This window comes from Eschrichtius robustus, chromosome 9, assembly GCF_028021215.1.
Source record: "Eschrichtius robustus isolate mEscRob2 chromosome 9, mEscRob2.pri, whole genome shotgun sequence".
NCBI classification, from domain to species: domain Eukaryota; kingdom Metazoa; phylum Chordata; class Mammalia; order Artiodactyla; family Eschrichtiidae; genus Eschrichtius; species Eschrichtius robustus.
This window is the reverse complement of record NC_090832.1, coordinates 15,062,102-15,086,355: the sequence shown is the minus strand read 5'-3', so window position 1 is coordinate 15,086,355 and position 24,254 is coordinate 15,062,102. Positions and strand designations below refer to the sequence as shown.

Genomic DNA, 24,254 nt, shown 5'->3' with positions numbered 1-24,254 from the left:
CTTGGCACTGTGACGCTTGTCCAGCTAGCTGATTACTTCACTGCGTGTCAGTGTTCACGATCGATCCAGTTTTGACATTCCTCATCTTCAGCTGTGGCTTTCACGCTGAATGCAGGGTTCATGTTGAGTAAGTTCCTATCTTTACACTTCTCCCCCTCTGGACCACACACTCAGGATGTTTCCTGCTCAAACCACCTTCATCGTTGGTGACTTCAGTGATTCTGTTCTCTTTTCCTGTACTCTTGTCCACAAGGGACGTGTGAAGGACACCATGGGCATCAAAGGATGCCATGATTTGAGGAAGGACACAGGATGGGGGGTGGGGGCAGCGGGGGAGGATGCTTGAGCGCACACTTCCCAGGCAGCCGGTTTACCTTGGCTGTTGCTCAGCCACTGTTACTGACTTAACTCAGCACAACAGGCTGGTCATCAGGAGAGGTCTGCATCTGCTTGGTGGCAATAATCTTTATATTTCATCCCAACGATCGTGGTTCCACCAAACGTCTTCATTCCAAGAGAAAAAGGGGAGACAGCCAAAAGCCGTAACTCTTGAGCACTTTCAAATTCGTCCCTAGTAAATACGGCTGCTCATCAAGGTTGACGCTTTTGTTTAATGTCATTAAAGAATTCTCACAAAAGGTTTATTTTCAAGTTTTCCTTGAGGCATAATTTACATAAATATGCACTTGTTTCCATTCTAAGTATACAATTTGAAGACTTTTCACAGATAGACACCCATGTAAGTAACACCACAGCATTTCCATCACCCCAAGATCCCTTGTGCCCCTTTGGAATCTACTGCCCTACCCACCACCCCACCTCCAAGCCCTAGGGAACCACTGATCTATTTTCTGTAACTATAGATTAGATTAGCCTTTCTAGAATTTCCTATAAATATAACAGCATGTATTCTTTTGTGTCTAGATTTTTTTCACTCAGCATAATGATCCTGATATTCATTCATGTTGTTGCATGGATGGGTAATTCACTGCTTTTATTGCTGAGTGGTACTCCACTGTATGGCTATTCCACAATTTCTTTATCCATTCACCTACTGATGGGCATTTGATTGTTTCCAGTTTTTGGCTATTATGACTAAAGCTGCTAAGAACATTCAGGTACAAATCAGTGTGAGGACATATGTTTTCATTTCTCATGAGTAAATACTCAGGAGTGGAATTGTTGGATCGTATAGTAACAGAACAATTAAATTTCTGAGGAACTGCGGGCTGTTTTTGCAGAGTGATTGTACCAATGTATATTCCCACAAGTAATGTATGAAACTTCCATCTGCTCTATATCCTTCCCAGCACTTGGTATTGTCAGTCCTTTTAATTTCAGTCATTCTAGTGAGTGTGTAGTAACAGCGCATTGCAGGTTTAATTTGCACTTCCCTGGTAAACAATAACATTGAACATCTTCTCATGTTCATTTGGCCGTTCACATATTTTGTGAGACGTCAGTTTATATCTTTTGCCCGTTTAAAAAACTGGGTTGTCTTTTTGAGTAGAAAGAGTTCTTCTTTTTTAATGCATAGATCTTTTTTAAAAAAAATTATTTATTTTATTTTTGGCTGCGTTGGGTCTTCGTTGCTGCACATGGGCTTTCTGTAGTTGTGGCAAGCGGGGGCTACTCTTCATTGCGGTGCGCGGGCTTCTCATTGCAGTGGCTTCTCTTCTTGTGGAGCACGGGCTCTAGGCACGCGGGCTTCAGTAGTTGTGGCACGCGGGCCTAGAGAGCAGGCTCAGTAGTTGTGGTGCACAGGCTTAGCTGCTCCGCGGCGTGTAGGATCTTCCTGGACCAGGGCTCGAACCCGTGTCCCCTGCACTGACAGGCAGATTCTTAACCACTGTGCCACCAGGGAAGCCCCTTGAGTAGAAAGAGTTCTTTGATTATTCTGGACAAGTCCTTTGTCAGGTTATATACTGAGAATATTTCCTCCCAGCCTGTGATTTGCCTTTTCATATTCCTAAGAGTGTCTTTCAAAGAGCAGTGGTCTTAGTTTTGATGAAGTTCAACTTATCAAATTCGTTCCCCAAGGTGCATGCTTTGTTTTTTTTTCTAACAAATCTTGGCCTTCCCCAAGGTCATGAGGCCTTTTTCCTATATCTTCTTCCTGACGTTTTATAATTTTAGCTTTTATATTTAAAAGGTCTCTGATTCATTTAGAAATGGTGTGGAGTAAAGGATAGGGTTCATTATGACTATCCCATTGTTCTAGCACCATTTGTTGAAAAGATTAGGAAAAAAATAAAGAGAACCTCGAAGACTTGTTGGAGCATAATTAAAGGTCTGACACTCACGTCATAGAGAGATAGTAGATTTCTCCTCGAAAATCATGGAGGCCAGAAAAAAGTGACACAGTAATTTGTAGGTATTGAAAGAAATGAACTGTCAACTTGGAATCCTCTACCTAGTGAAAAAATCCTTCAGGAATAAAGGGGAAATCTAGACGTTTTCAGATGAAGAAAAACTAAGAGACTATGCTTTTGCAAACTTACCCTGAAAGAATGGCTAAAGAATGTTCTTGAAACAGAAAAGAAACAATAAAAGAAGAAATCTTGGAACGTCATTGAAAAAAAAAGGAACAACAGAAAGAATAAAAATGGGGGTAAATACAATAGGATTTCTGTCTCCTCTTGAGTTTTCTAAATTATGTTTGGTGGTTGCAGCAAAAATTGTAACACTGATGAAGTTCTCGAAGTGGGGAGTAAAGGGATGTAAAGAGAAGTAAGGTTTGCACGCTTGGTTTAATCTGGCAAAATGTTGAAACCAGTGGATTGTGATAAGCTAGGTATGTATAATGTGACACTTAGAGCAACCACTAAATATCTATGCAAAGAGATATACTCAAAAACCATACAGATAAATCAAAATGGAATCCCCCCAAATGGCTAAGTAACTCACAGGAAGGCAGGGATTGATACAGGCAATGACTTGGATGGCTCTCAAGGGTATTATACTCATTGAAAAAAGCCCATTTTAAAGTCACACCCTGTACGATTCTATTTATATAACATTCCCCAAATGAAAAAATTATAGAGCTGGAGAATAGATTACTCATTACCAGCGGTTAGGGATGGTCGGGGAGGCAAGGGTGTGACTATAAAGGGACAAGCACAAGGGAGATCTCTGCGGTGATAGAACAGTTCTGCATCCAGATCTTGTGGTTACCTGGATCCACACGTGTGACTGAATGTGACAGAACTATGCGCACACATGGTACTACTGTTCCTCTTGTCCTCTGCTCTCTTTTCCGGGTGGTCTACCTCCACCATGACGCCCTCCACGCACTTCCATCATTCCATCGGCTGCCTCCCTCCTCAACTTCGCTTCCACGCTTCTAAATGCTTTCAGACAGTTCTAACTGGATGTCTTCTTGCTACTCTACTCTCAACATATCTTAAATGTGGCTCCTCCCCTCCCCCCAACCTCTCTACGTTTTGCCATCTTTCTACCTGTCACCCACAGCAAACGTCAGTCATCCTTACTCTTCCTTCTCCCTGGCCTCCCAGTACCAACCACTTCATTTGTCTTAAAGGATTCTTTTAAAAATTCATTTCTATTCTCACTGTCACCAGTGAAGTTCTGGACCCCATGAACTCTTGCTTGAAACTTGATGAGAAACTTCCTAACAGACCACTAGGCCTCCAAACTCTCACCAATCTTATCTAGTCTGTAGAGCAAATATCAGAATATCCTTTGACGTGAAAGCTGAAAACTGTCTGTACACAGGAAAACTAGAATGGGAAATCTAGAGATCTGAGTAGAAGTCAAACAAGACATTTCTCCAAAAGCAGTTAAACACATTTACTTAATTAAAAACTTCTCTTCACACAGTCATACAACTTATAGGTGACATTGTGTCCCTTTCAGTAGAAGTGCAAAATACATACCTTAACTCTACGAGTAATGCTGAGGAACCGACAAGTTTTATCATAAAGTTCTTCCAGATTTTCTCTGTCCCAGTAGAAATCAGGAGTGATCAAGAAGTCTGAACTCAAGTTTATATGGTGTCTTAAAAAAAGGAAAATCATTAACTTTTAATTTTTATCTTGAATTAAAAAATCATGGTCTATTTTATTTCTTTTTTGAAGAAGATATTTATTGATTGATTTATTGATTGACTGAAGTATGGTTAATTTACAATGTTGTGATAATTTCAAGTGTATGGCAAAGTGATTCAGTTACACATACATACATATATATATATTCTTTTCTAGATTCTTTTCCATTATAGGTTACTACAAGATATTGAGTATAGTTCCCTGTGCTATACAGTAGGTCCTTGTTGTTTACCTATTTTATATATAGCAGTGTGGCTATATTAATCCCAAACTCCTAACTTATCTCCCCCCATCCCCTTTGGTAACCACAAGTTTGTTTTCTATGTCTGTGAGTCTATTTCTGTTTTGTAAATAAGTTTATTTCTTATTTACATGGTGCTTTATAAAAGTAGTTTTTAATGCTGATTCTTGTAATACTTCTGAGAAACATGTAAACAAAAAATTTTCAAAATGTGCAACCAAATTAATTCAATCTTTATATTAACATTTATGAAGTAGAGAGAAAAAAACCCAATTAAAAAAATTTCTAGGGACTTCCCTGGTGGCGCAGTGGTTAAGAATCCACCTGCCAATGCAGGGGACACGGGTTTGAGCCCTGGTCTGGGAAGATCCTACATGCCGCGGAGCAACTAAGTCCGTGCGCCACAACTACTGAGCCTGTGCTCTAGAGCCTGTGAGCCACAACTACTGAGCCCGTGCGCCTAGAGCCCGTGCTCTGCAACAAGAGAAGCCACCACAATGAGAAGACTGCGCACCACAACGAAGAGCAGTGCCCGCTTGCTGCAACTAGAGAAAGCCTGCATGCAGCAACGAAGACCCAACGCAGCCAAAATAAATAAATAAATAAACTTATTAAAAAAAAAATTTCTAAGCTTCTTTTTTCATTAAAATTTGTTACAATATACATGCACATATATTTGTATGTGTGTGGATAGGTAATAAGATGGCTCAAAAATAAAAAAGACAGAAAAAGGTAAAGATTGACCAATCTTACTCCTATTCTTATCCCCATTTTTCCCTTTCTCCCACTCCCTGCGGGTAGCCACTGCTAGTTTCACACACACAAACACACACACTCTCTCTCTATTTCTACCTTTTTTACATATGAGGCCTGAGTTTGCTTTTAAACAAAAATTTATGTTATAGAAGTAACACATAAATAGCCGTTCACTATAAAAAAGAAAAACCCTAGAGAAGAACTCAGAAAACACTGGTAGGCCCCTTACCCTAACAACTCAAATCCTTTCGGCTGTGCCAATACTCTCCTGTGTCCTTCCAGATCTGCTTCCATGCACACATGCGCATGTGTGTGTGTGCGCATGCACATACACCTACGTGTCTGGTAGTATGTATACATATCAAGATAAGATGAATATTTATGTTGTTTGCTTACAAGTAGGATCATACCATGTATAATCTGTGACTGCCACATTTCTACTTCTATTTCTCATCATAGATTCGCCACATTCCTTTGAATAACACATAAGCACTCTTATCGTAAAGAGACGAAAACTTAGGATGACAACAGTAAGACTCTACGAAACTATTCACAAACCTAAGTATATTGAGTCCTAATTTCTGAGTCCCAGTATTATAATTCGCTATATCAAATTCTGCTCGCATGACCAAGAGAAGAGGGCAGAGGAGTCTATCTCCCCCACTTCCTAGCGAGCTCAAGGCTGTAGATGTGCTGTGGACGCTCTCATGCAGAGCTTTCTATTTTTGTTGGTGCCCTGACTTAGGGCCCCTGAACTTTGAGAAGGGCCTAGATGACGCAACACTGGACCGCTTCTCCTCTCCAGGGCAAGTAACTAAGGAGAATGTGGAAAAGCAACTCTTTACTACTGACAAGGAACTCCAGTAACTCACCCCACACACGACAAGGGCCGAAACACTGAGAATCCTGCCTAGTGAGAATAACACCAAGATTCAGGGTGTTTCATTCCATAAATCTTGGGAAAACTACAAGAACAAAATAAACTGAAGGCCTTTTAACTTAATTTTAAATGATGTACTATTATATTTCATCAATTTTAAGACACTCTTCTTCCCACTTTATCATCTCTGAAAATGGGAGGCATCTTTAAAATTGATGATGTCTTACAGGTGGCAGTCGAGACTTAGTTGTCACTGCCTTAGACGACTTATTTCTCTTATTCTTTCCTTTTTATGTATGCCCAAGAGGAAATGTGATAAATCTACATCCAAATAAGACTGAAAGAGCTATTTCCGTAGTGCAAAATTAAATTCTGTGATAAAAAAGCATTGTCTCACATGTTAGTGGGCAGCATTTTCACTTTCTTGTGGCATCTTATGGTGTCTCAGAGTCAATGAAATATGGTACATCACTTTTCCGTAGCAATTAGGTCTGATTCAGCATTATGATGCAGTGATATACTTTTACTGAGAATTACTCTTGTCCAAATTCTAGAATGCATCTTCCCACCTTTGAAGAACACCTCCTACGCTCGCTGACGTAGGTTTAACGTAGAGTAATTATGGTCTCTCTTGCACATGCACAATTTCTTCCAGTACATTCCTAATACAGCCCAACTGCTTCTAATGGGTAAGAGTTCTTCATGCTTATAATGAATGAAATAGAAACAGCTGCAATTCCCATAAAGATACAAATGTTTGCTCTTTACTGTAGAGCTGCAGGGATATTTTCTGGAGATTGTTAAATATATGAAATATTTCATTTACAGAGAAAATTTTACCTTAAGGCAAAGAGTTCACCCATTTTCTGCATAACTTCTTCATGAGATAGTTTCACTTTCTTCCCAGCTTTTAAAGCCTATTTGGGAGGGGGAAAATAGATACATACATACACAGGTTTCCCTTCTCACTAGCATTTTCTATGATGTACATTCCTAATCTCTTAATGAAAAACCAGGGGCTGTTTTCCCGAGTATAATTATCCTTTCACAGTAAAAACAAAGTTAATTACAGTAAGTGTGATTTTTAATGTATTCTGAAGTTTTGATATAATTTTAGATGCATTTTTCATGCCACTATTTTCCTTGTAATTTGTCAAGACACTTTTTAATTGAGAAAAGTGGTCATAATTTCCTTCCTTAGAGAGGAAACATTTCATTTTATTTCCCTTCAATTCAGTTACATTAAAAATATTATACCATTAGAGAAAAGTAATTTGAATTTTAAGTTTTAAAAGGTTTCTTATTTTGTCATTTTATATGTAACCGGGTTTTTTTTTTCCTGCTTAAATTCAGTGCAGCTTTCTTAATGTTTATTATTACTTTATTATACTTCTAAATTCATCATTATAATGGGAAGTTTGTATTTTTCCCCAATAGAACTCAATCCTTGAAAACAAGCATAAAATCAGTATAATTACCTCTGGAATCGACTGAATAGATTCAACAAATTTATCCAGTGCTGCTTCCCAGATAGCCAGTTTCACTGGGGGAAGAAAAATTAACAACAGAACATTTATCATCATATTCATGTTTCTACAAAATGTAAAACTGCACAGTACCTTCACTGCCATTTCAACAACAGTTTAAGAAGCAGATGTCCAAAAAATTTGAGACTGAAATTTAAGAATCGTTACTTATTATTACAAAAGATGGCACTAAGTAGAAAGAGACAGAAGAAAGTGAGTGGATTTCCAAGCCCTGCTGGCAGACCAAAGCTACATTGGGTAGAATCCCTGATTTTCTCATACTGCATCTCAGAAGCTGAGAGGAACGAAGGGTGGCTCTGTAGAGGGGCAGAAATCAGGCCTTCCTGACCTTCCCGCCACTCCTCTGGGCTGTGCGTACAGCTCAGAAGTCCCGAAGCCTCCTGGATGGTATGTGCAGTCCACCACAGCAGCAGCCTAGTACAGACTGATGGCAGGAACATTTCTTAGAGAACTTCTACAGTTCTATTCAGGTGTATGGATCTTGCCGAAAAAACTGAGAGCCACCGTGACTCTCTGTCCCATTCCTGTGAAAAACCAGAGTGTATTTTTCTACATAGAGGCCTGTGCCCAATCACAGAAGGCTGTGCTTTCTCTGCCTGGATTACAGACAATCTAAGACTAACAATCTCAGAGAGAAGGAGAGGGGAAAACAAAGGTAGTGATAATAATAATAATAACAGCAACAACATAAAAGAATATTTTTGGAGAGGTAAGCTTTATCAATACCATTAATAAGGAATGAGTAACTGTAGCACAGATACTATATATTATACTCTATACTACATATATTTTTCTCTTGGAGGGGAAAAAAAAGGAAAAGGAATTATAAGGCTTTGCTGAGTACTCTGCGAAAACATGTCAAAGTCTTTACTAAATATTTCAACTTCCCTCGATGAAATGAAAACTATGTGATACCGTCTCTGATAAGTAGTAGTAACTTACCTGAAAGGCAAAGAGCATTTGAGAAAGCAAATTTCTCTAGAATGGCGTCCTCTAAATCTAGCTCTGAATTTAACCTGATTTCCCCTCTGTGAAGTTTTGACTGTCCCCTAAGAAAAAAAAAAAAAAGTAGTTTCTAAATCGCAAAAAGTACTTTTTTTCTTTTGAAAAATAATCTTTATAATCTTTCTAGAGGTCATTTTGGCAATCTGTATCAATAGTCTTACAAATGTTCTTATACCCTATGATCCAAGTAATTCCACTTCTAGGAATTTATCCTAAGGAAATAATCAAAGATGCAAGGAAAGATTTGTGTACAAAAAACTTCCTATGGGGACTTCCCTGGTGGAACAGTGGTTAAGAATCCACCTGCCAATGCAGGGGACACGGGTTCGATCCCTGGCCCAGGAAGATCCCACACGCCGCAGAGCAGCTAAGCCCGTGCGCCACAACTGCTGAGCCCGAGAGCCACAACTACTGAAGCCCATGCACCTAGATCCTGTGCTCTGCAACAGGAGAAGCCACTGCAATGAGAAGCCCGTGAACTGCAACGAAGAGTAGCCCCCGCTCGCTGCAACTAGAGAAAGCCCGCGCACAGCAACGAAGACCCAACGCAGCCATAAGTAAGTAAATAAATAAATGAATAAATAAATAAATTTATTAAAGAAAAAAGACAAATGAATAGAGATATACATTAAAAAAAACTTTCTATGGTCAAACGTTGAATAGTAAGAAATCAGGAAAGAAACTAAATGTTCAACAGAAGAACGGTTCATTTATAGGAATTCACACAACAAAAATGAACAAGCATGTTTTGAAAGGATATTTAGTAGAAAAGGGAAAATGCCTACAATATTTGCTAAGTGAAAAAATGCTGAATATAAAACTATGTAACTATACACAATATAATCTGAAATCACATGGACATGGTGAGGATGGGGAGGGAGATGAGGCAGCTGTGGCAAACCAAGATGTATATGTAGAGAACTCTGGAGCGACTGGGGAGGAGGGGGAAGGGAGGGAATTTGGGAGTGTAAGTATCACAAGCAAACAGGAAAAGTATAGGCTAAACCTTCACGAGAGATGTGAGACCAGAAGACGTGCACAAAGGTTGGTGGAGGAGAAGATGATACAGGAAAGCTCATCGCTGGCTATTATCACTTAGCTCTTATCCCAATTAGTCTTTCTATAGCTGGTGTCTCTTCCAAATTTCCCTAAAGCTCTGCTTGTGTCACTTCCTTTCTCAATACAAAGACTTTTTTTCCTTCTCACATTCCACTAGACCAGTACCTCCCTGAGAGAAAAGACCTTTTAATCCTGTTCATTCTGCCTTCTCTCTCCGCCCTAATACCCCTCCTCATTTTTGCACCCTTGCTGTGACATGGAAATTGGCCAGTACGTTGCCTACCCATACATTTGACCCGAGAGTGGTACAGCAGTGGTACCCACCCCCATTTCCACAAGTGGTTCTCTTAGAGCACCCCGTCATTATACTTCATACTTTTTATACTCAAAGTCAATGGGAAAAAAGCAAAAAGGCTTTACTTAAGAGAAGACTTTACTAGAATAATTTAACAGGTTCATTCTAACGAAGGCACACTATATTACTGATTTTGGCTGCTTAGGAAACTTACTATTTTGGGGTTATACTATCTACTTGTTTTAATTTATGGGTAGCCTGAGAAGCTATAAAAATAATATCTATCCACTAATATTTATTAATTGTTTCAGCTTTGTATTTGTACCAATAATTTTCTTAAAATTAGTCTCCAAATTAATAATTTATCTTCTCTACTGCTGTACCTAGTTATTCCAAGTGTCCTTTTCATAAATTTGATAAAAAGTTGCTTACTCTGTTTTTGAGTAGTTAAGCTCTTCATTCTCCCAGTGTACCAATGCAATTTCATAGGGCTGAATTTCATGTTTTTCAAGAACTTGCATCACATGCTTCATCTAGAAGAAAAGGAAGATTAACCTGAAATTATAACCAACTCCCTCAGTGCAGAATAATGTTATAGAGTTAATGCTTATAACATTTTTTTTTATTACATTTGATAACACGTCTTTTTTTTTTTTGGTTAAGAATTTATTTATTTATTTATTTATTTTTGGGCTGTGTTGGGTCTTCGTTTCTGTGCGAGGGCTTTCTCTAGTTGTGGCAAGCGGGGGCCACTCTTCATCGCAGTGCGCGGGCCTCTCACTATCGCGGCCTCTCCTGTTGCGGAGCACAGGCTCCAGACGCGCAGGCTCAGTAGTTGTGGCTCACGGGCCTAATTGCCCCGCGGCATGTGGGATCCTCCCAGACCAGGGCTCGAACCCGTGTCCCCTGCATTGGCAGGCAGATTCTCAACCACTGCACCACCAGGGAAGCCCGATAACACGTCTTCTGTTCTTTAGGTTTTAAGGAGAAAGCAAATTCATGGTGATACTCAACTAATTGGAACGATATATTCATTTGCTTTTACATTTGGAAAACACAGACAAGCTTAAGGAGGAAAACAAAAACTACCATTATCCCACAACCCAAAGAAAACCCCTAATAACATTATGGTTTGTATTCTTTAAATCTTCAAAACAAAAAGTTTAAGTAACACACTTGTAAAAATTTAAACACAGAGGTATAGAAAGTGATAATCTCTCTCTGTTCTCCTGAATTTCTTTTTTTTTTTTCACACACACACACTGTATTTTATTTTTACAAGAGATAAACGGACACCAAGAATTGTAAATGGATGACCACAACAAAAGTAACAATGATTGCAATTACCAAACATGAAACACACTCATACTATGTCAAAATATTGACATTCAGTCCAGTAATCCTCCACTGTAACAGCTCCTTTACTTTGCAGTGAAAATTGATTTGTATATTTTTTGCCTCTGAGTCCTTGTGGGATTTTTTTTTTTTTATTCAAACAGAAAGTCACAAAAATTATAATCATCCTCATCAGTTCACTCAGTCCTATGTAATTAATTTTCTTTTTCATCTTGATCTTTTGTTAACACTTTTATGAATTCATCAGTTTTCCACTAGAGTTCTGAAAATGCTTATTCATTCAGTTCAGCAGTATAGTCAGTCTCCTGAATTTCTAATCCTCTAATGTTACCACCATTAAACTTGGTGCATATCCTTCCAGACTTTTCCCTATGTGTATATGTATGTACATTTAGTTTGCTTTTTATATAAATGGGATGATACTGTACGTATGAACATTTTCAGTGCTCTTCTCCTTCATGGAGGAACCATAATTGATTTAACTGTCCATCCACGGAGGGTATTTTTCTATTCTCTACTATCACGATGTTGCATGTGCCAGCCTTATGCGTGTATCTTCAAGGACTTGTGGGAATATTTCTTTAGGATTTGTTGGAACAAAAGACATGCACACTTATAATTTTGATAAATGTTTCTAAAATGCTCTCCAAAACAGTTTTTCCAACTTTAGAATCCAAAGATTTATGAGAGCATTCTTTTTTTTTTGAATTTTATTTTTTTACATAGCAGGTTCTTATTAGTTATCTATTTTATACATATCAGTGTATAAATGTCAATCCCAATCTCCCAGTTCATCCCACCACCCCCCCCTTTCCCCCCTTGGTGTCCATATGTTTGTTCTCTACATCTGTGCCTATGAGAGCACTCTTTTTTTTTTTTTTTTTAATGAGAGCATTCTTAAAAAACACTGGGTATTGTCAGCCTTTTACATCTTTGCAAATTCAAATAGCCAATGTGTACATTTTTCTTGCGTTTATTGCTCATTTATATTTCCTTTTCTCCAGGAAACCGCTCCCCAGTCTCCCTGCCCCTGCCCCCTGTGTGTGTATCTCCTTTCAGTAAAACTGGGTTTGTATGAGGCATATTTTTTTACCAGCTCTGGTATTATATTGGTTATATTTTGCAACCTGCTCTTTTAATTTAACTGTATCATATACACAGGCAATTCCTCAGGAATTGGTTTCTTCCCACGTGACTTTTAAGAGCTGTAGTATGTACATCCTAAATACATGCTATGGATGTATTTAACAAACTTCCTATTATTATGTGTTTTGGTTACTTCTCATTTTTGCTATTGTAAATAATGTGTTGATGAACATTTCTATACATCATTCATCATATATAACTGTGATTATTTCCTTTGGATAACTTTCTAGATGTAAAATTGCTGAGTTAAATATAAAGCTTTGATATGTATTATCAAACTGCCTCTGAAAAGGCTGTATTAAACAAATCATGATTGGGATATTGAAGAAATTATTTCCAGTGAGTTAAAAAGTTCTAGAAAACTTGATCTAAAATAAGACTCAGTACAGCCAGCTTCCAGTGAACTGTGTGTACATTACTCATTTCGTAGGTTATCACATGAGAAGTATACTTCCTTCTGTCTGCAGTGTAGCTAGGATTGTTCTGATTTTCCACAAATTATTGTGTGCTCAGAGAATGGAAAATGTAGGAAACTTCTAAGTGAAAAAGAAAATTTTGGAAGATGACAGTGCTAGAATCAACATCACATAATGCAGAGCAAATAAACTGAGGATTATCTGTTAATTTATCTTCCAATTGCTCAGATTACTGAGTGCCAATTAACAATTTATTCTCAGAAAACTAAATTTTAATACTTTCACACTTTATTTATACTTACAGTTTTGTCTTTCACATTCCAGAAGACAGCAGCTCCTTCCCTGATTTAAAAGAATAAACTAAGTTAAAGGTGGAATACATTCTTTAGGGCCACACATAAAACCATGCTTAGGTAGCTTCTAGAATGTATCTAGAATGCCAATTTTAAAAAATATGATTTATTATTGATTTGACATGATGGTCCCTGGATGAATATGATAAACAAAAGCTATTTTTTGAATTTTTGATAAAAAACCTGACCCCTCAAAAATTCACGGATTTCTCCTGTGGTTTGCAGAATAAATAACTATTATTGTAAAACCATGTAACTTCAAGTAACTAGACTCTTTCATACCTGATGCAATTCTTTTTTTTTTTTTTTAATTAATTAATTCCTTTTTGGCTGCATTGGGTCTTCACTGCTGCGCACAGGCTTTCTCTAGTTGCGGCGAGCGGGGGTTACTCTTCGTTGCGGTGCGCGGGCTTCTCATTGCGGTGGCTTCTCTTGTGTGGAGCACGGGCTCTAGAGCGCAGGCTCAGTAGTTGTGGCACACGGGCTTAGCTGCTCTGCGGCATGTGGGATCTTCCCAGACCAGGGCTTGAACCCGTGTCCCCTGCATTGGCAGGCGGACTCCCAACCACTGCACCACCACAGAAGTACCCTGATTCAATTCTGGTGTACAGATATCAGAATAAGGAAATTTTGGAGACCTGTCTCATTAGCTCTCGTTAGGCAGATTCTGCTATCAGAAAAGAATAAAGGGTCATGCTTTTAATATCTGTGGAATAAAGAGACTGAGATAAATTAAAGCCTCAGATGGTAAAGGCACCTAATGAAATAATGCCAGCCATGCCTACAGTGCTCAGAGAAGACCTGCAACAAAGCCACAGGAGGCCCTCACAATGCAAGTCTGCCTTTGACAAAATTTAAGTCTAAAAACTGTTAGGGAGCTTGTTTTGATTTCTGAAGTCTGATGTGTTGAGCTGTTTTAGGTAGTAAATTAAAAAAAAAAAAAAGAAAAAGGAGTTACAGCTCTGGGTCATTGCACCAGAGGAAGGAGGGTAGAAATGAAAGAAAGGTAGGGGCTTCCCTGGTGGTGCAGTGGTTAAGAATCTGCCTGCCAACGCAAGGGACACGGGTTCGAGCCCTAGTCCGGGAAGATCCCACATGCCACAGACCAACTAAGCCCGTGCACCACAACCACTGAGCCTGTGCTCTACAGCCCGTGTGCCACAACTACTGAGCCTGCGTGCCACAACTACTGAAGCCTGTGTGCCTAGAGCCCATGCTCCGCAACGAGAAGCCACCGCAGTGAGAAGCCCGCGCACCGCAACGAAGAGTAGCCCCCGCTTGCCGCAACTAGAGAAAGCCCACGTGCACAGCAACGAAGATCCAATGCAGCCAAAAATAAGTAAACAAATAAATAAATAATTAAAAAAAAAAAAAAAAAGAAAGGTAAAAATATGATGTTCCCATTACCATCCTTCAAACCATCTTAAGCAATGTGCTTAGTACGTGTGTGGGTCTGTGCTTAGCATCTGGGATGCAAAGGTGAGTATGGTCTAGATCCTCTGCTCAAGGAAGTCCCAATCCAGAGAACACTGATCCACGGACCACCAATTACAATAGCGTGATCCACGCTGTAACAGTGTTATGCAGAATCTAGGTGGATGTACGCCGGAGGGACACAGTTCCTAAAGGACTAGCAGAGCCAAATGAGAAAACGAGAGGAAATACAGCAGAGGAAATACCCCAGGCTCCAGGAAAAGGTGCGAGGGGGGCAGGCAACGTCTCAGAATAAAAAGCCAGTAGTTTGAATGGCTGCGGATGAGGGCAAGTGGAGGGCACGCAGGTCAGAGGCGGGAGGAGCCAACCCCTGAAGGAACTTCGTGCTGTGATAAGGCATTTGGTCACATTCCTTAGAATTTTAAGGACAGTATAGTGATCAGAATTACCTACTGAAAAATTGCTCTGCCTACAAACAGACAGACAGACAGACAGGTGGTGGGGTGAGAAGACAGGCAGGGAGACCAAGCAGTGAGTGTGGCAAAAGGCCAGGGTGGGGTCTCAGGATATGGATTTGGGAGGTGTTTAAGGCCACAGCCAGAGCCCTGGTTCAGAGAAGCACCTCAAGGCAGATGAGAGATCCCAGGAACTCTGCAGTATGGCGCTCAAGCCACATGTGACTACTGGGCACCTGAAACAGGCCTGGTCCAAACTGAGAGCTGCTATAAGTGGAAAATATACGCCAGGTTTCAGAGACTTAGTATGAAAAGGAGAATGTAAATCTCACTAATTGTTGACTGATTACATGTTGAAATGATAATAGTTTAGATATGTTGGGTTAAATAAAATATACCAGTAAAATTAATTTCAGGCAATATATGATGTTATCATTAGTGTTGGTCAAAATTAAATTCATCTTTTTTTAAATTAAAAATGTGGCTGTAAGAAAATGTATTATTACATTCGCGGCTTGCATTTGTGCCTTGCATTGTATTTCTACTGGATGATGCTGATCTAGAGGACCTCAGAAATCCAAATTCCTTACTCAAGTCAAAAGGGGTGTTTTTCTACCGGCACTAAATGTTGAATTCTTGATTATGTCCAAGGAAAGTAAGGCATCCACACGAACAAAGACAGAGCTTCCGGTTATCAGCTGTAAGAACTAAGACCACAGAAACTTCATCAGAGTCTGGATTCTTATGGATGTTCCATGTATTTCTGTTCTGCCACTTATTAGTCCTTTGACTGTGGGTAATTCACTTAATCCCTCTGACCCTTGGGCATAAAAGATCTTCCTCAAACGTTGTGAGGATGAGATTATTTTAAATGGTTTCTATTATCATTACCACTTCCACTCAGCTACTCTGGAGTATCCGGTGTTAAAACAACCTTAAAAAAAAAAAAAACCTTTAAATAAAAGGAATAAACGTATGTGGATCAGGGTCCCAGTCTGAAGTCTCTAGAGAGGTAAGGTGATCTAAAACTTTAGCTCCAGAGGGAGAAGAAAGAAAAGGAAGAAAAGACAGCGGGGCAGGTAGCATGCACCTGATAAGGGGCACTGAAGATGAATGGGAAATAAGATGCTTATATATCCTTAGTAAATAAAAATCCACATTTACAAATAAAGGCAAGTACACACCAAGTTACCCGAATGGGCCTCTGTTAATGACCTCAGCCTGAGCTTCCTTCAGTCTCTTGTTCGCAGGAAGGCCGGAAGCTGGTGGGGGGGAGTCCACTCGGTTCCCTAAATCCCTGCATTCTGCAGGGCACCATTATTTCCACCAGTGGTTCCTGACCTTAGCTTTGTCCAATGCTCTCTTTTTATAACATGTTAAGTGCACCCTTTACTGTCATGAATTATGAGCGGTGCAAAAAACTTGCATAGATGATACAAAGATGACATACTGCTTAAAGTTAATTTAGAACAAAATGAATAAAAAATCCCTAATCTTTTCCCTAGGGGGGGAAATTCTTTATTTCATAAGAGGATTTACCAGCTGATGCCTAAAAGTGACAAACTCTCCTATTCAAATAAGAACCAAAGGATAAATTTAAATCACAAATAAATTTTGAAACATCTTCTGTTAAGAGAGAAGGTACACCTGCATCTTTAAGGACCACATTAGCTGGCCACAGCCCATCTTCCAATGGAGTTGCTTTCTTGTCTTACCTGAAGAAGAATATTGTTCCAGGATCACCTTCTTTTGCAGAATTTTCCATACCTATCACCAAAATATTTGCTGCATCTGTGATAAATGAGCAAAAAGCTATGTCACAAGGTGACACAAGATTTAAGTCACCTATAAACTTTTAACAAAGTATTTGTGATCATTTCTTCATATACCATGAAGTGCTCTACAACATACTGTCCATTTTTCTACTAAGGTTTCTGAAAGTATTTAATATATGAAAATGAAAAGACCATAAGAAATTACTTGAACAAAATATTCAACAACCTGTGACACTATTATTAGTGCTATTTAAAACTCATTCACCCCCATTTTGATTCAGTAATCGCTAGTCCAGTTGATAATTATTAAAGTCTTAGTATCAGTACAACTAAGGTTCAAGAATTTGGGGGGGTGGGGGAGGGATGGATTGGGAGTTTGGGGTTAGCAGATGCAAACTATTATATAGAGAACAGATAAACAACAAGGTCCTACTGTATAGCACAGGGAACTATATCCAATATCCTATGATAAACCATAATGGAAAAGAATATAAAAAAGAATGTATATGTATAAAGGAATGTATATGTATAACTGAATCACTGTTGTACAGCAGAAATTAACACACTGTAAATCAACTATAGTTCAATTAAAAAAAGAAAAAAGAATTAAACTTCTTTCTGTAAAAGTAATTTAAAATAAAATTTGAAGAGCCATTAATATAGTCTCTTCCTTTAAATATCATTTTATTAATAATATAATTTTAATATTCTCAAACTACTCATTTCACTGAATTTTAAATTATATTGTATAAAGTGTGGAAAATAGAAGACATACAGAAACAAAGATACAGTCCATTTCAAAACATATCTGATTTCAAAGTTAATCATGAGAACTAGCATGATAGTCACCTATAACTATTTAAATATTTTAACATTTTAAATATTAAATACATACATATACAAATATTCACCAGTAAGTAGTTACTTTGTATATTAGTTTAGTAGTATTTATTATAAGTATATAAATATTCTATAATGTAAACTATATATAACATGTTAGTCTATCAATTAATAAATATACTAATATTAACATGTAAAATGTTACATAATTTCTTTTTTGAAACTAAATACATTTTAATAGAAAACAAAATACAAAATAACCTTTTCAGAAAACAGAAATATTTAATCCTTTTCCCACAAATTAGAAGTTGCTTTATCCTCAGAGCATAGTTTTCAATGCATGTGTTTGTATTTAAGATTTGTTTCACAGACTGTTCATTAAACTGCTACTGCAAAGCAGGAGGTGGGAGGGACGATCTCAGGAGAAAAAGACACTGGAAAAGCCGCACCTCAGAATCATTTGGAAATTCAACATTTTCTAATTCTATCTTTTGATGTTTCACTTCCAATTATTTTCATTTCTTTACCACAATCTGTCCTTTTAGGGGAGAGAACTGTTGAATAGAAGTGCAGCCACGAAAAGAATCTTTCTTTCCCATCAACATAATTTCTTAACATAAAATTAGGATCCTCAAAGCTTCAGAGCTCCGGATAGAGGTTGGGGAATGGGGGATTCAGATAGAGACCAACTCCTAAACTCCTTTTCTTTGGTGAAATCACACTTCCTTAAGTTCTACATCTATAGAGGGCAAGGCTCACCCATATAGCCGAGAACACCACAAATGAAGTGGGAAAGATCCAGGCCAGTGAGAATAGTATGAGAAGCCCCCAAGTGTGTAATGCACAGGGCCACCCTGCTGACAGCCTCTGGAATCAGCCAAGAAAGAATACCTCAGGGCAATTTTTCTTCTGGACATAGCTCTGTTTTTCTTCTGGACATAGCTCTGTTTTCTTCTGGACATAGCTCTGTTTTTCTAAGTCAATTATGTTTGTTTTTTGCCACCAAATAGTACAAACAGTCGGTTCAGATCATCAAGGCTGAGAAAGCACAATGACATTTCGATTGTTTCTTACAGGGTCGGTGACTCTTTTAAGAATTTTCTTTGTAGCAGAGAGGTTTTCAACCTACTATTTTTTGCTACTTTGAGGTAAATTCATGAATCTTCCATCAAAGTGTTCCAAGCATTTTTTTAAAGTAAAGCAGGTGATTTCTCAAGAAGCCTTCCTCTCACTATCCTAAAATCCTCTCAGTTTATTTTAATTCTTTTTTAAGATATTCACTGAGTTTATCTTTTAACTAATTTTGTTAGTTTTAAAGTGTTGGACTGTACTGGTAAATTTTTCTTTAAAGGCTCTCCCCAACATTTCTATCAATTTTACGGTTCTTCTGTAATACTAAAATAACTTTTTAACGTGACAGAAATGAAGTGTCATGGCCTTTGATCATCCCAAGTAAGAGTGATCCTATAAATACAGCTGAATAAACCATATTGATTTTAATCTTCGAACTAAGTTCTCTGTGAATATGTTTTAAATTTCCTATCTTTGTATGTCATTTGTATAAAGAGATTCAACACCATTTTTATGATATAATCCTTCAAATAGAAAATGAGGGGCTTCCCTGGTAGCTCAGTGGTTAAGAACCCACCTGCCAATGCAGGGGACATGGGTTCGAGCCCTGGTCGAGGAGGATCCCACATGCCGTGGAGCAACTAAGCCCGTGCATCACAGCTACTGAGCCTGTGCTCTAGAGCCTGCGAGCCACAACTACTGAGCCCACGTGCCACAACTACTGAAGCCCGCGTGCCTAGAGCCCGTGCTCCGCAACAAGAGAAGCCACCGCAGTGAGAAGCCTGCGCACCGCAAAGAAGAGTAGCCCCCGCTCGCCGCAACTAGAGAAAGCCCGCGCGCAGCAACGAGGACCCCCAACACAGCCAAAAATAAAAACAAATAAATAAATGTATTTAAAAAAAAGAGGAAATGAAACCTAAACAAATGCATATTTAAGAAAGTTATCATAGGAAAATTATTTTCTAATACATTTTAACATACTTGGCCCCAGGTTCAAGAAGATGTACCTCTAGGCAAGCTTGTTACTTCAACATATCCATGGGAGGCCAGATCTTGAGAGAGACTTCCAAGATGGTATTCATCTGCGGTTGCAAATGCAGTACAGTGCATCAGGTCCTGTGCCAGAGAGAGGAGCGTGAGATGGGTTACCAAGAGGTGCCTGTGATGGCTGTCTCTTTACAGGGAGGATGGCGTGCTGCAAAGGTGGCACTCGAGAGTTTTCTCCAAACATTTCAACGGTTCAGACAAAGGATGTGAGAAGGATGCAGAGAAAGAAGTTACAAGGAGGCAGATTTCAGCTCAATCTATGCAAGAACTTTCTCTTAATCGTCAAAGAGATGGAATGGGCTATCAGAACAGGGAGCCACACCTGCTGGTTGTGCTTCAAGCACAGACTGGTCAAAAAATAGAGAGGATTTAGGCACCATACAAGGCGCCTGGATGAGATGCTAGTTAAAGTCTGTCCAACCTTGAGCTTCCATGGTTCTTTTTCACAGCAGCATTATTATTTGAGGTCATTTGATAATTTGCCACTAGCCTTGTACAGGCAAGAGATTACTTTGAATCTACTAAGGAATTACAGAATTTTTACTCTAGTTAATTGTACTCTGGTTAAAAGTTCTGTGAATCTGAGAATGCGTCCCGGTTTGGTGAGTGCTTTGGATTTCTGCACTAGGAGTCTTACCTGTGTGTACATGCACACATTTATGTTGTGTGTAGCTATACAGTATACATATGGTAAGCATATGGCACAGCACACAGTGTTTTTGTCAAACTGTAGGTCACAAGCCATTAGTGAGTCCTGATACCAATTTAGTCGGCCCAAACCAGCTTAAAAAAAAAATAAACTGAACAGAATAAAACAGAAAATATTAGAGTACATAATTCATAGTAAGGGTAAATTTTATTCTATGACATTTTCTGTCACATATATGTCTATATAGGTATATTGGGTCACTACATATACACTGTAATGTAAAATAAATTTCTCACTATGGAATATGGTCAATAAAGTTCAAAAGCTATCAGCAGAGGTGTTAAGAGTTCAGGCACAGAATTAGATTCATTAAAAAAAAATCAGAATAACAATAATGCCTACTTGATAGGGTTGTTGTGAAGTTTAAACAAGCTGATGAATGTCAACTGCTCAGAACCATGACTAGCACAAATGTTCAACATTTTTTAGGTAATAGTTATTATTACGGCACATACAGATATGTTTAAACCATCAAAATTTATGGGAGGCTAAAAAGTTTATCAAGTAATTTACATCTGAATTTTCATTTGTTCATAATTTTATATTTTAGTATCTATTAATCAGAACATTAGTGAGTCTACTGTCTTTGATACATATGGTGCTTTGGCCCATATGTATCAAAAGAGGTATATGAGTCACTAAATCAAAATTTATTCCTAGGATTTACTCATCTTGGCTCCTAAATTCTTTCCCTTTCTGCTACATTCCTAGTATGAAATTCAAGAAAAGTAGTACATAAATTTCTTCCTTCCTCCCACTTTTGTTACCTAACTCCTGGCTCTTTCTCAAGAGATGACCTAACTCTGGTTTGCTTTTTCTTCCATCTGTTACACAGGTCTAATGTGTGGTTTGAAAAGTAGCAGAGGAATAAATGGAGGACCTGAAAAACCTAAAATCTGTAAAATATCCGCTCATAAGCAAAACATTCAATTGTCTAATTGATTTTAATTCAATTAGAAAAAAAATTAAAAGTCAGACAAGCTGAAATTGTCACTGAATGTGAGCTAAACGGATGCAGAACCCTCCTGTTGCAGATATCTGACATGCTGATTCCCATATTCATCATGAAGGTAAGAACACGTTAATTTACAAAAACATATGGATCCATACAGTCAAAGTAAAGCTGGTTACTGGAGTACAGGAATCAGTTATGCGCTTAAGGTTTAGAAGTGCCAGCACTAGTTGTTCTTTTAAGGCTCCGTGGAGTTAAAAAGAGGGGGCAGGATATGAGATTAAGTTGGCTGAAAGAAAGGAATCCTGGAAAGAAGCATCAGGTAAGGCCATGGCAGGCAGGCTCTACCCTACAAAAGCTGACAAATTTACTGAAGTTTGCTAAGCAAAATCCCAGTGTATTAGGTTGGATGTCAGAGTTACTCTGGGACTGCTACAGCTGACATGCTTAGTTTAGGCTGGAGTGGGAAGAGAAGGAGGCACGAAGGAGAAGACAGGAGATACGGAGAAGGTCAACAACAGCTAGTCCAGTGGAGGGTTTTCCCATAACTGTACTAGAAACGGCACTGCCGACTGTCTCTAGAATCAGAGCCGTAAACTGGCAGCCCAGAGAACTATCCAACTCAAGAGCTGACCCACATAGTGTTTTCAAGATTTGAACAAACTATCAACAATAAATGGCCATTTGACACAAAATCCAGATTTCCACCATCTTTTGCTCCAGTGGAAGATCTAGCAGTAACTGACCAGGGTCGGGGTGGGGGGGGGCCTGATTCTCCAGCCAATGCAGTCCCTCCCACTCCCTGTCTCGTGCCTGCTTCACCATCATCTTTCTTACTGACCAGGCCCATCTGTGCTAAAAAAACTTGTACTATTTTACATTCTCAAAAATGGAACAAGTCAAAGCATTCAACCACTACTTCCATGAGAAAATATATGCTGAGCTCCAAAGAGACAGGTTATAAATTTTTAAACACAATTTGTTTTTAACTTAGTCATTCCAAGGATCTTTGCAGATTTTCTGAAGATTGTCACCTTTCCTTCTCTCACCATCTCCTATTTAGTTTGGGTCAGAGTTCCAGCCAATGTCTCACAGCTTACTTGGCTTAGCCTACGTTACATAACTTATACGGCTCGCCACACTACTTTCTGTATCCTCCTTAAACATCTGGGATGTGAGTCTCTGTTTAAGTTATGAATCTTCCGTGAATAAATGATTCACAAGGTTTTCCGATTTGACTTGTTATAAATATCATTTTTGGGTTTTATTTCCTTTGTTTTTCAATTTCAAGATTGTATTTAAATCCATTTGGTAAAGGGAAAGAGCGTGTGTCATCTTTGCATTTTTTTCCCCTATTATTTAAAGATGTTACTCTGCAAGAAGCTTTCATTTTTAGACATTTTTTTTTTCTGGATTTTTATAATGAACCATTATTTTTTGAGCATTAAATATAAATATATAGCAAATTTCAGGTTCTAGCATGGGGATCAACAACTTGTTCTTAAATAAATGTGCCAAACCAACCTAAAATAGTTATTGGATTTAAGACTTAAATTTAGGCCTTTCTATTTTAAAATGTTAAAAGAAAACCACCCAAACCCAAACAAAACAAAACCAAAGCCAAGAAAACCACCATGTTTCAGTATGTTTCATTTTTCTGGCCACAGAAAACATATTCCAGCAGATGGGGCTAGAAATTTATATATGATTCTTGTTTTAGAGCATCACATACTCTGACAGAATACTTTTCCTAAAAAAGAAAGTTTATTTTTATTCATGTTCTTTCACTAAAAAAAGAAATTAGTGCATTACAGTAATGTTGCTTCTGTATTACTAAGGGAAAAAATGCATGTTTTTCCTGTTATGTACAGATTATAGGCGAAAGTTATAAAACACAGATGCATTTTACATTACTAGTATAAAGCTTTAGCTTTTAAGCTTTCTGACTACAACCTATGGTGAGAAACCCCTTCACATACACAGTACCTACCTACACATAGACACCCACACCAATAACTGACGCAAAAGCTTCACAAAACAATATTTACCTTTATCATGAGTAATGCATTGATAATTTCTATTCTATTTCATCAAACAAACCAAAAAAAACCCAAACCTATTAACAACCCACTGGTTAATTTTACTACACACTGTGGTGTTAGCCTGAAAACTACTGCTGGGCGTTCCAGCACCCTGCCGCCTCTGCCAGCCTCTACACTGCTCAGAGGGTGGTCCTCATCCTCGGGCATTGTCCTCCTCAAAGACAGGACAGAGCAACAAGAAGCACTGGCCCTGCCATGATAAGTGATGAGCCAACAGTATGTGGGTTGAGTATCTCAGTAGGTTATGATCTCTACAAATGGAATCAGGTGAAGACTTGATTCCAATATAGAGGGTGAGTAGCCTCACCCAGTCAATTCCAAGCGCACGCCGTGTGGCAGAGGTAAGAGGGTGAGCTCAGGTGCACACGTGGGGAATGAGACAAAGGGTACCTCTTTCTTGTACAAAGTAGAGTCCTTTCCTGACTCAGTCCAGAGGGGAGGAAAGGGCTTTACCACCAAAGGGGACTCGCCAGCCCCATGATGCCCACGTGGAAATGGAGGGGCCCTCTATTCGGGACAGATAAAAGCCAGTCTTCAGCCCTGGGCATATATTACCTCGTTATACCTCAAGACTGTGTTCTCCTGTAAGATCATTAGAAAATAATGTTCCAAGAATCATACTCCCTCAGGTCACTTTCAAAATGCTTTCAGAAATAGAAAAGATTGTCTATTATTTTCCTGTGCTTCCAGAGAAACGACATACTGTTTCTGTTTTCGTGAAATTCCAACTGAAGTCACAGCTATTACG

General features: G+C 38.6%; 1 protein-coding gene across 6 annotated transcripts in view; it reads right to left on the bottom strand.

The window, feature by feature from the left end:
• The window catches only part of RMND1 (required for meiotic nuclear division 1 homolog), a 44,552-nt gene that overhangs the window by 13,244 nt on the left and 7,054 nt on the right, over positions 1 to 24,254 (bottom strand). For 4 of the 6 annotated variants that reach the window (XR_011074918.1, XM_068550892.1, XM_068550894.1 and 1 more), the window contains 8 exons: positions 19,704 to 19,812; positions 16,726 to 16,801; positions 13,071 to 13,110; positions 10,283 to 10,383; positions 8,434 to 8,540; positions 7,423 to 7,487; positions 6,785 to 6,861; positions 3,897 to 4,017 (listed from right to left, as the gene is read on the bottom strand). Coding sequence is in view for 5 of the 6 variants with exons in the window: in XM_068550892.1 (XP_068406993.1) it covers positions 3,897 to 4,017; positions 6,785 to 6,861; positions 7,423 to 7,487; positions 8,434 to 8,540; positions 10,283 to 10,383; positions 13,071 to 13,110; positions 16,726 to 16,801; positions 19,704 to 19,812 (696 nt within the window). In the remaining variant the exon portion in view is untranslated. Of the gene's footprint in view, positions 1 to 3,896; positions 4,018 to 6,784; positions 6,862 to 7,422; positions 7,488 to 8,433; positions 8,541 to 10,282; positions 10,384 to 10,770; positions 10,822 to 13,070; positions 13,111 to 16,725; positions 16,802 to 19,677; positions 19,813 to 24,254 lie in introns of those variants that run through there. The other 2 variants (XM_068550896.1, XM_068550895.1) reach the window with 2 other exon arrangements.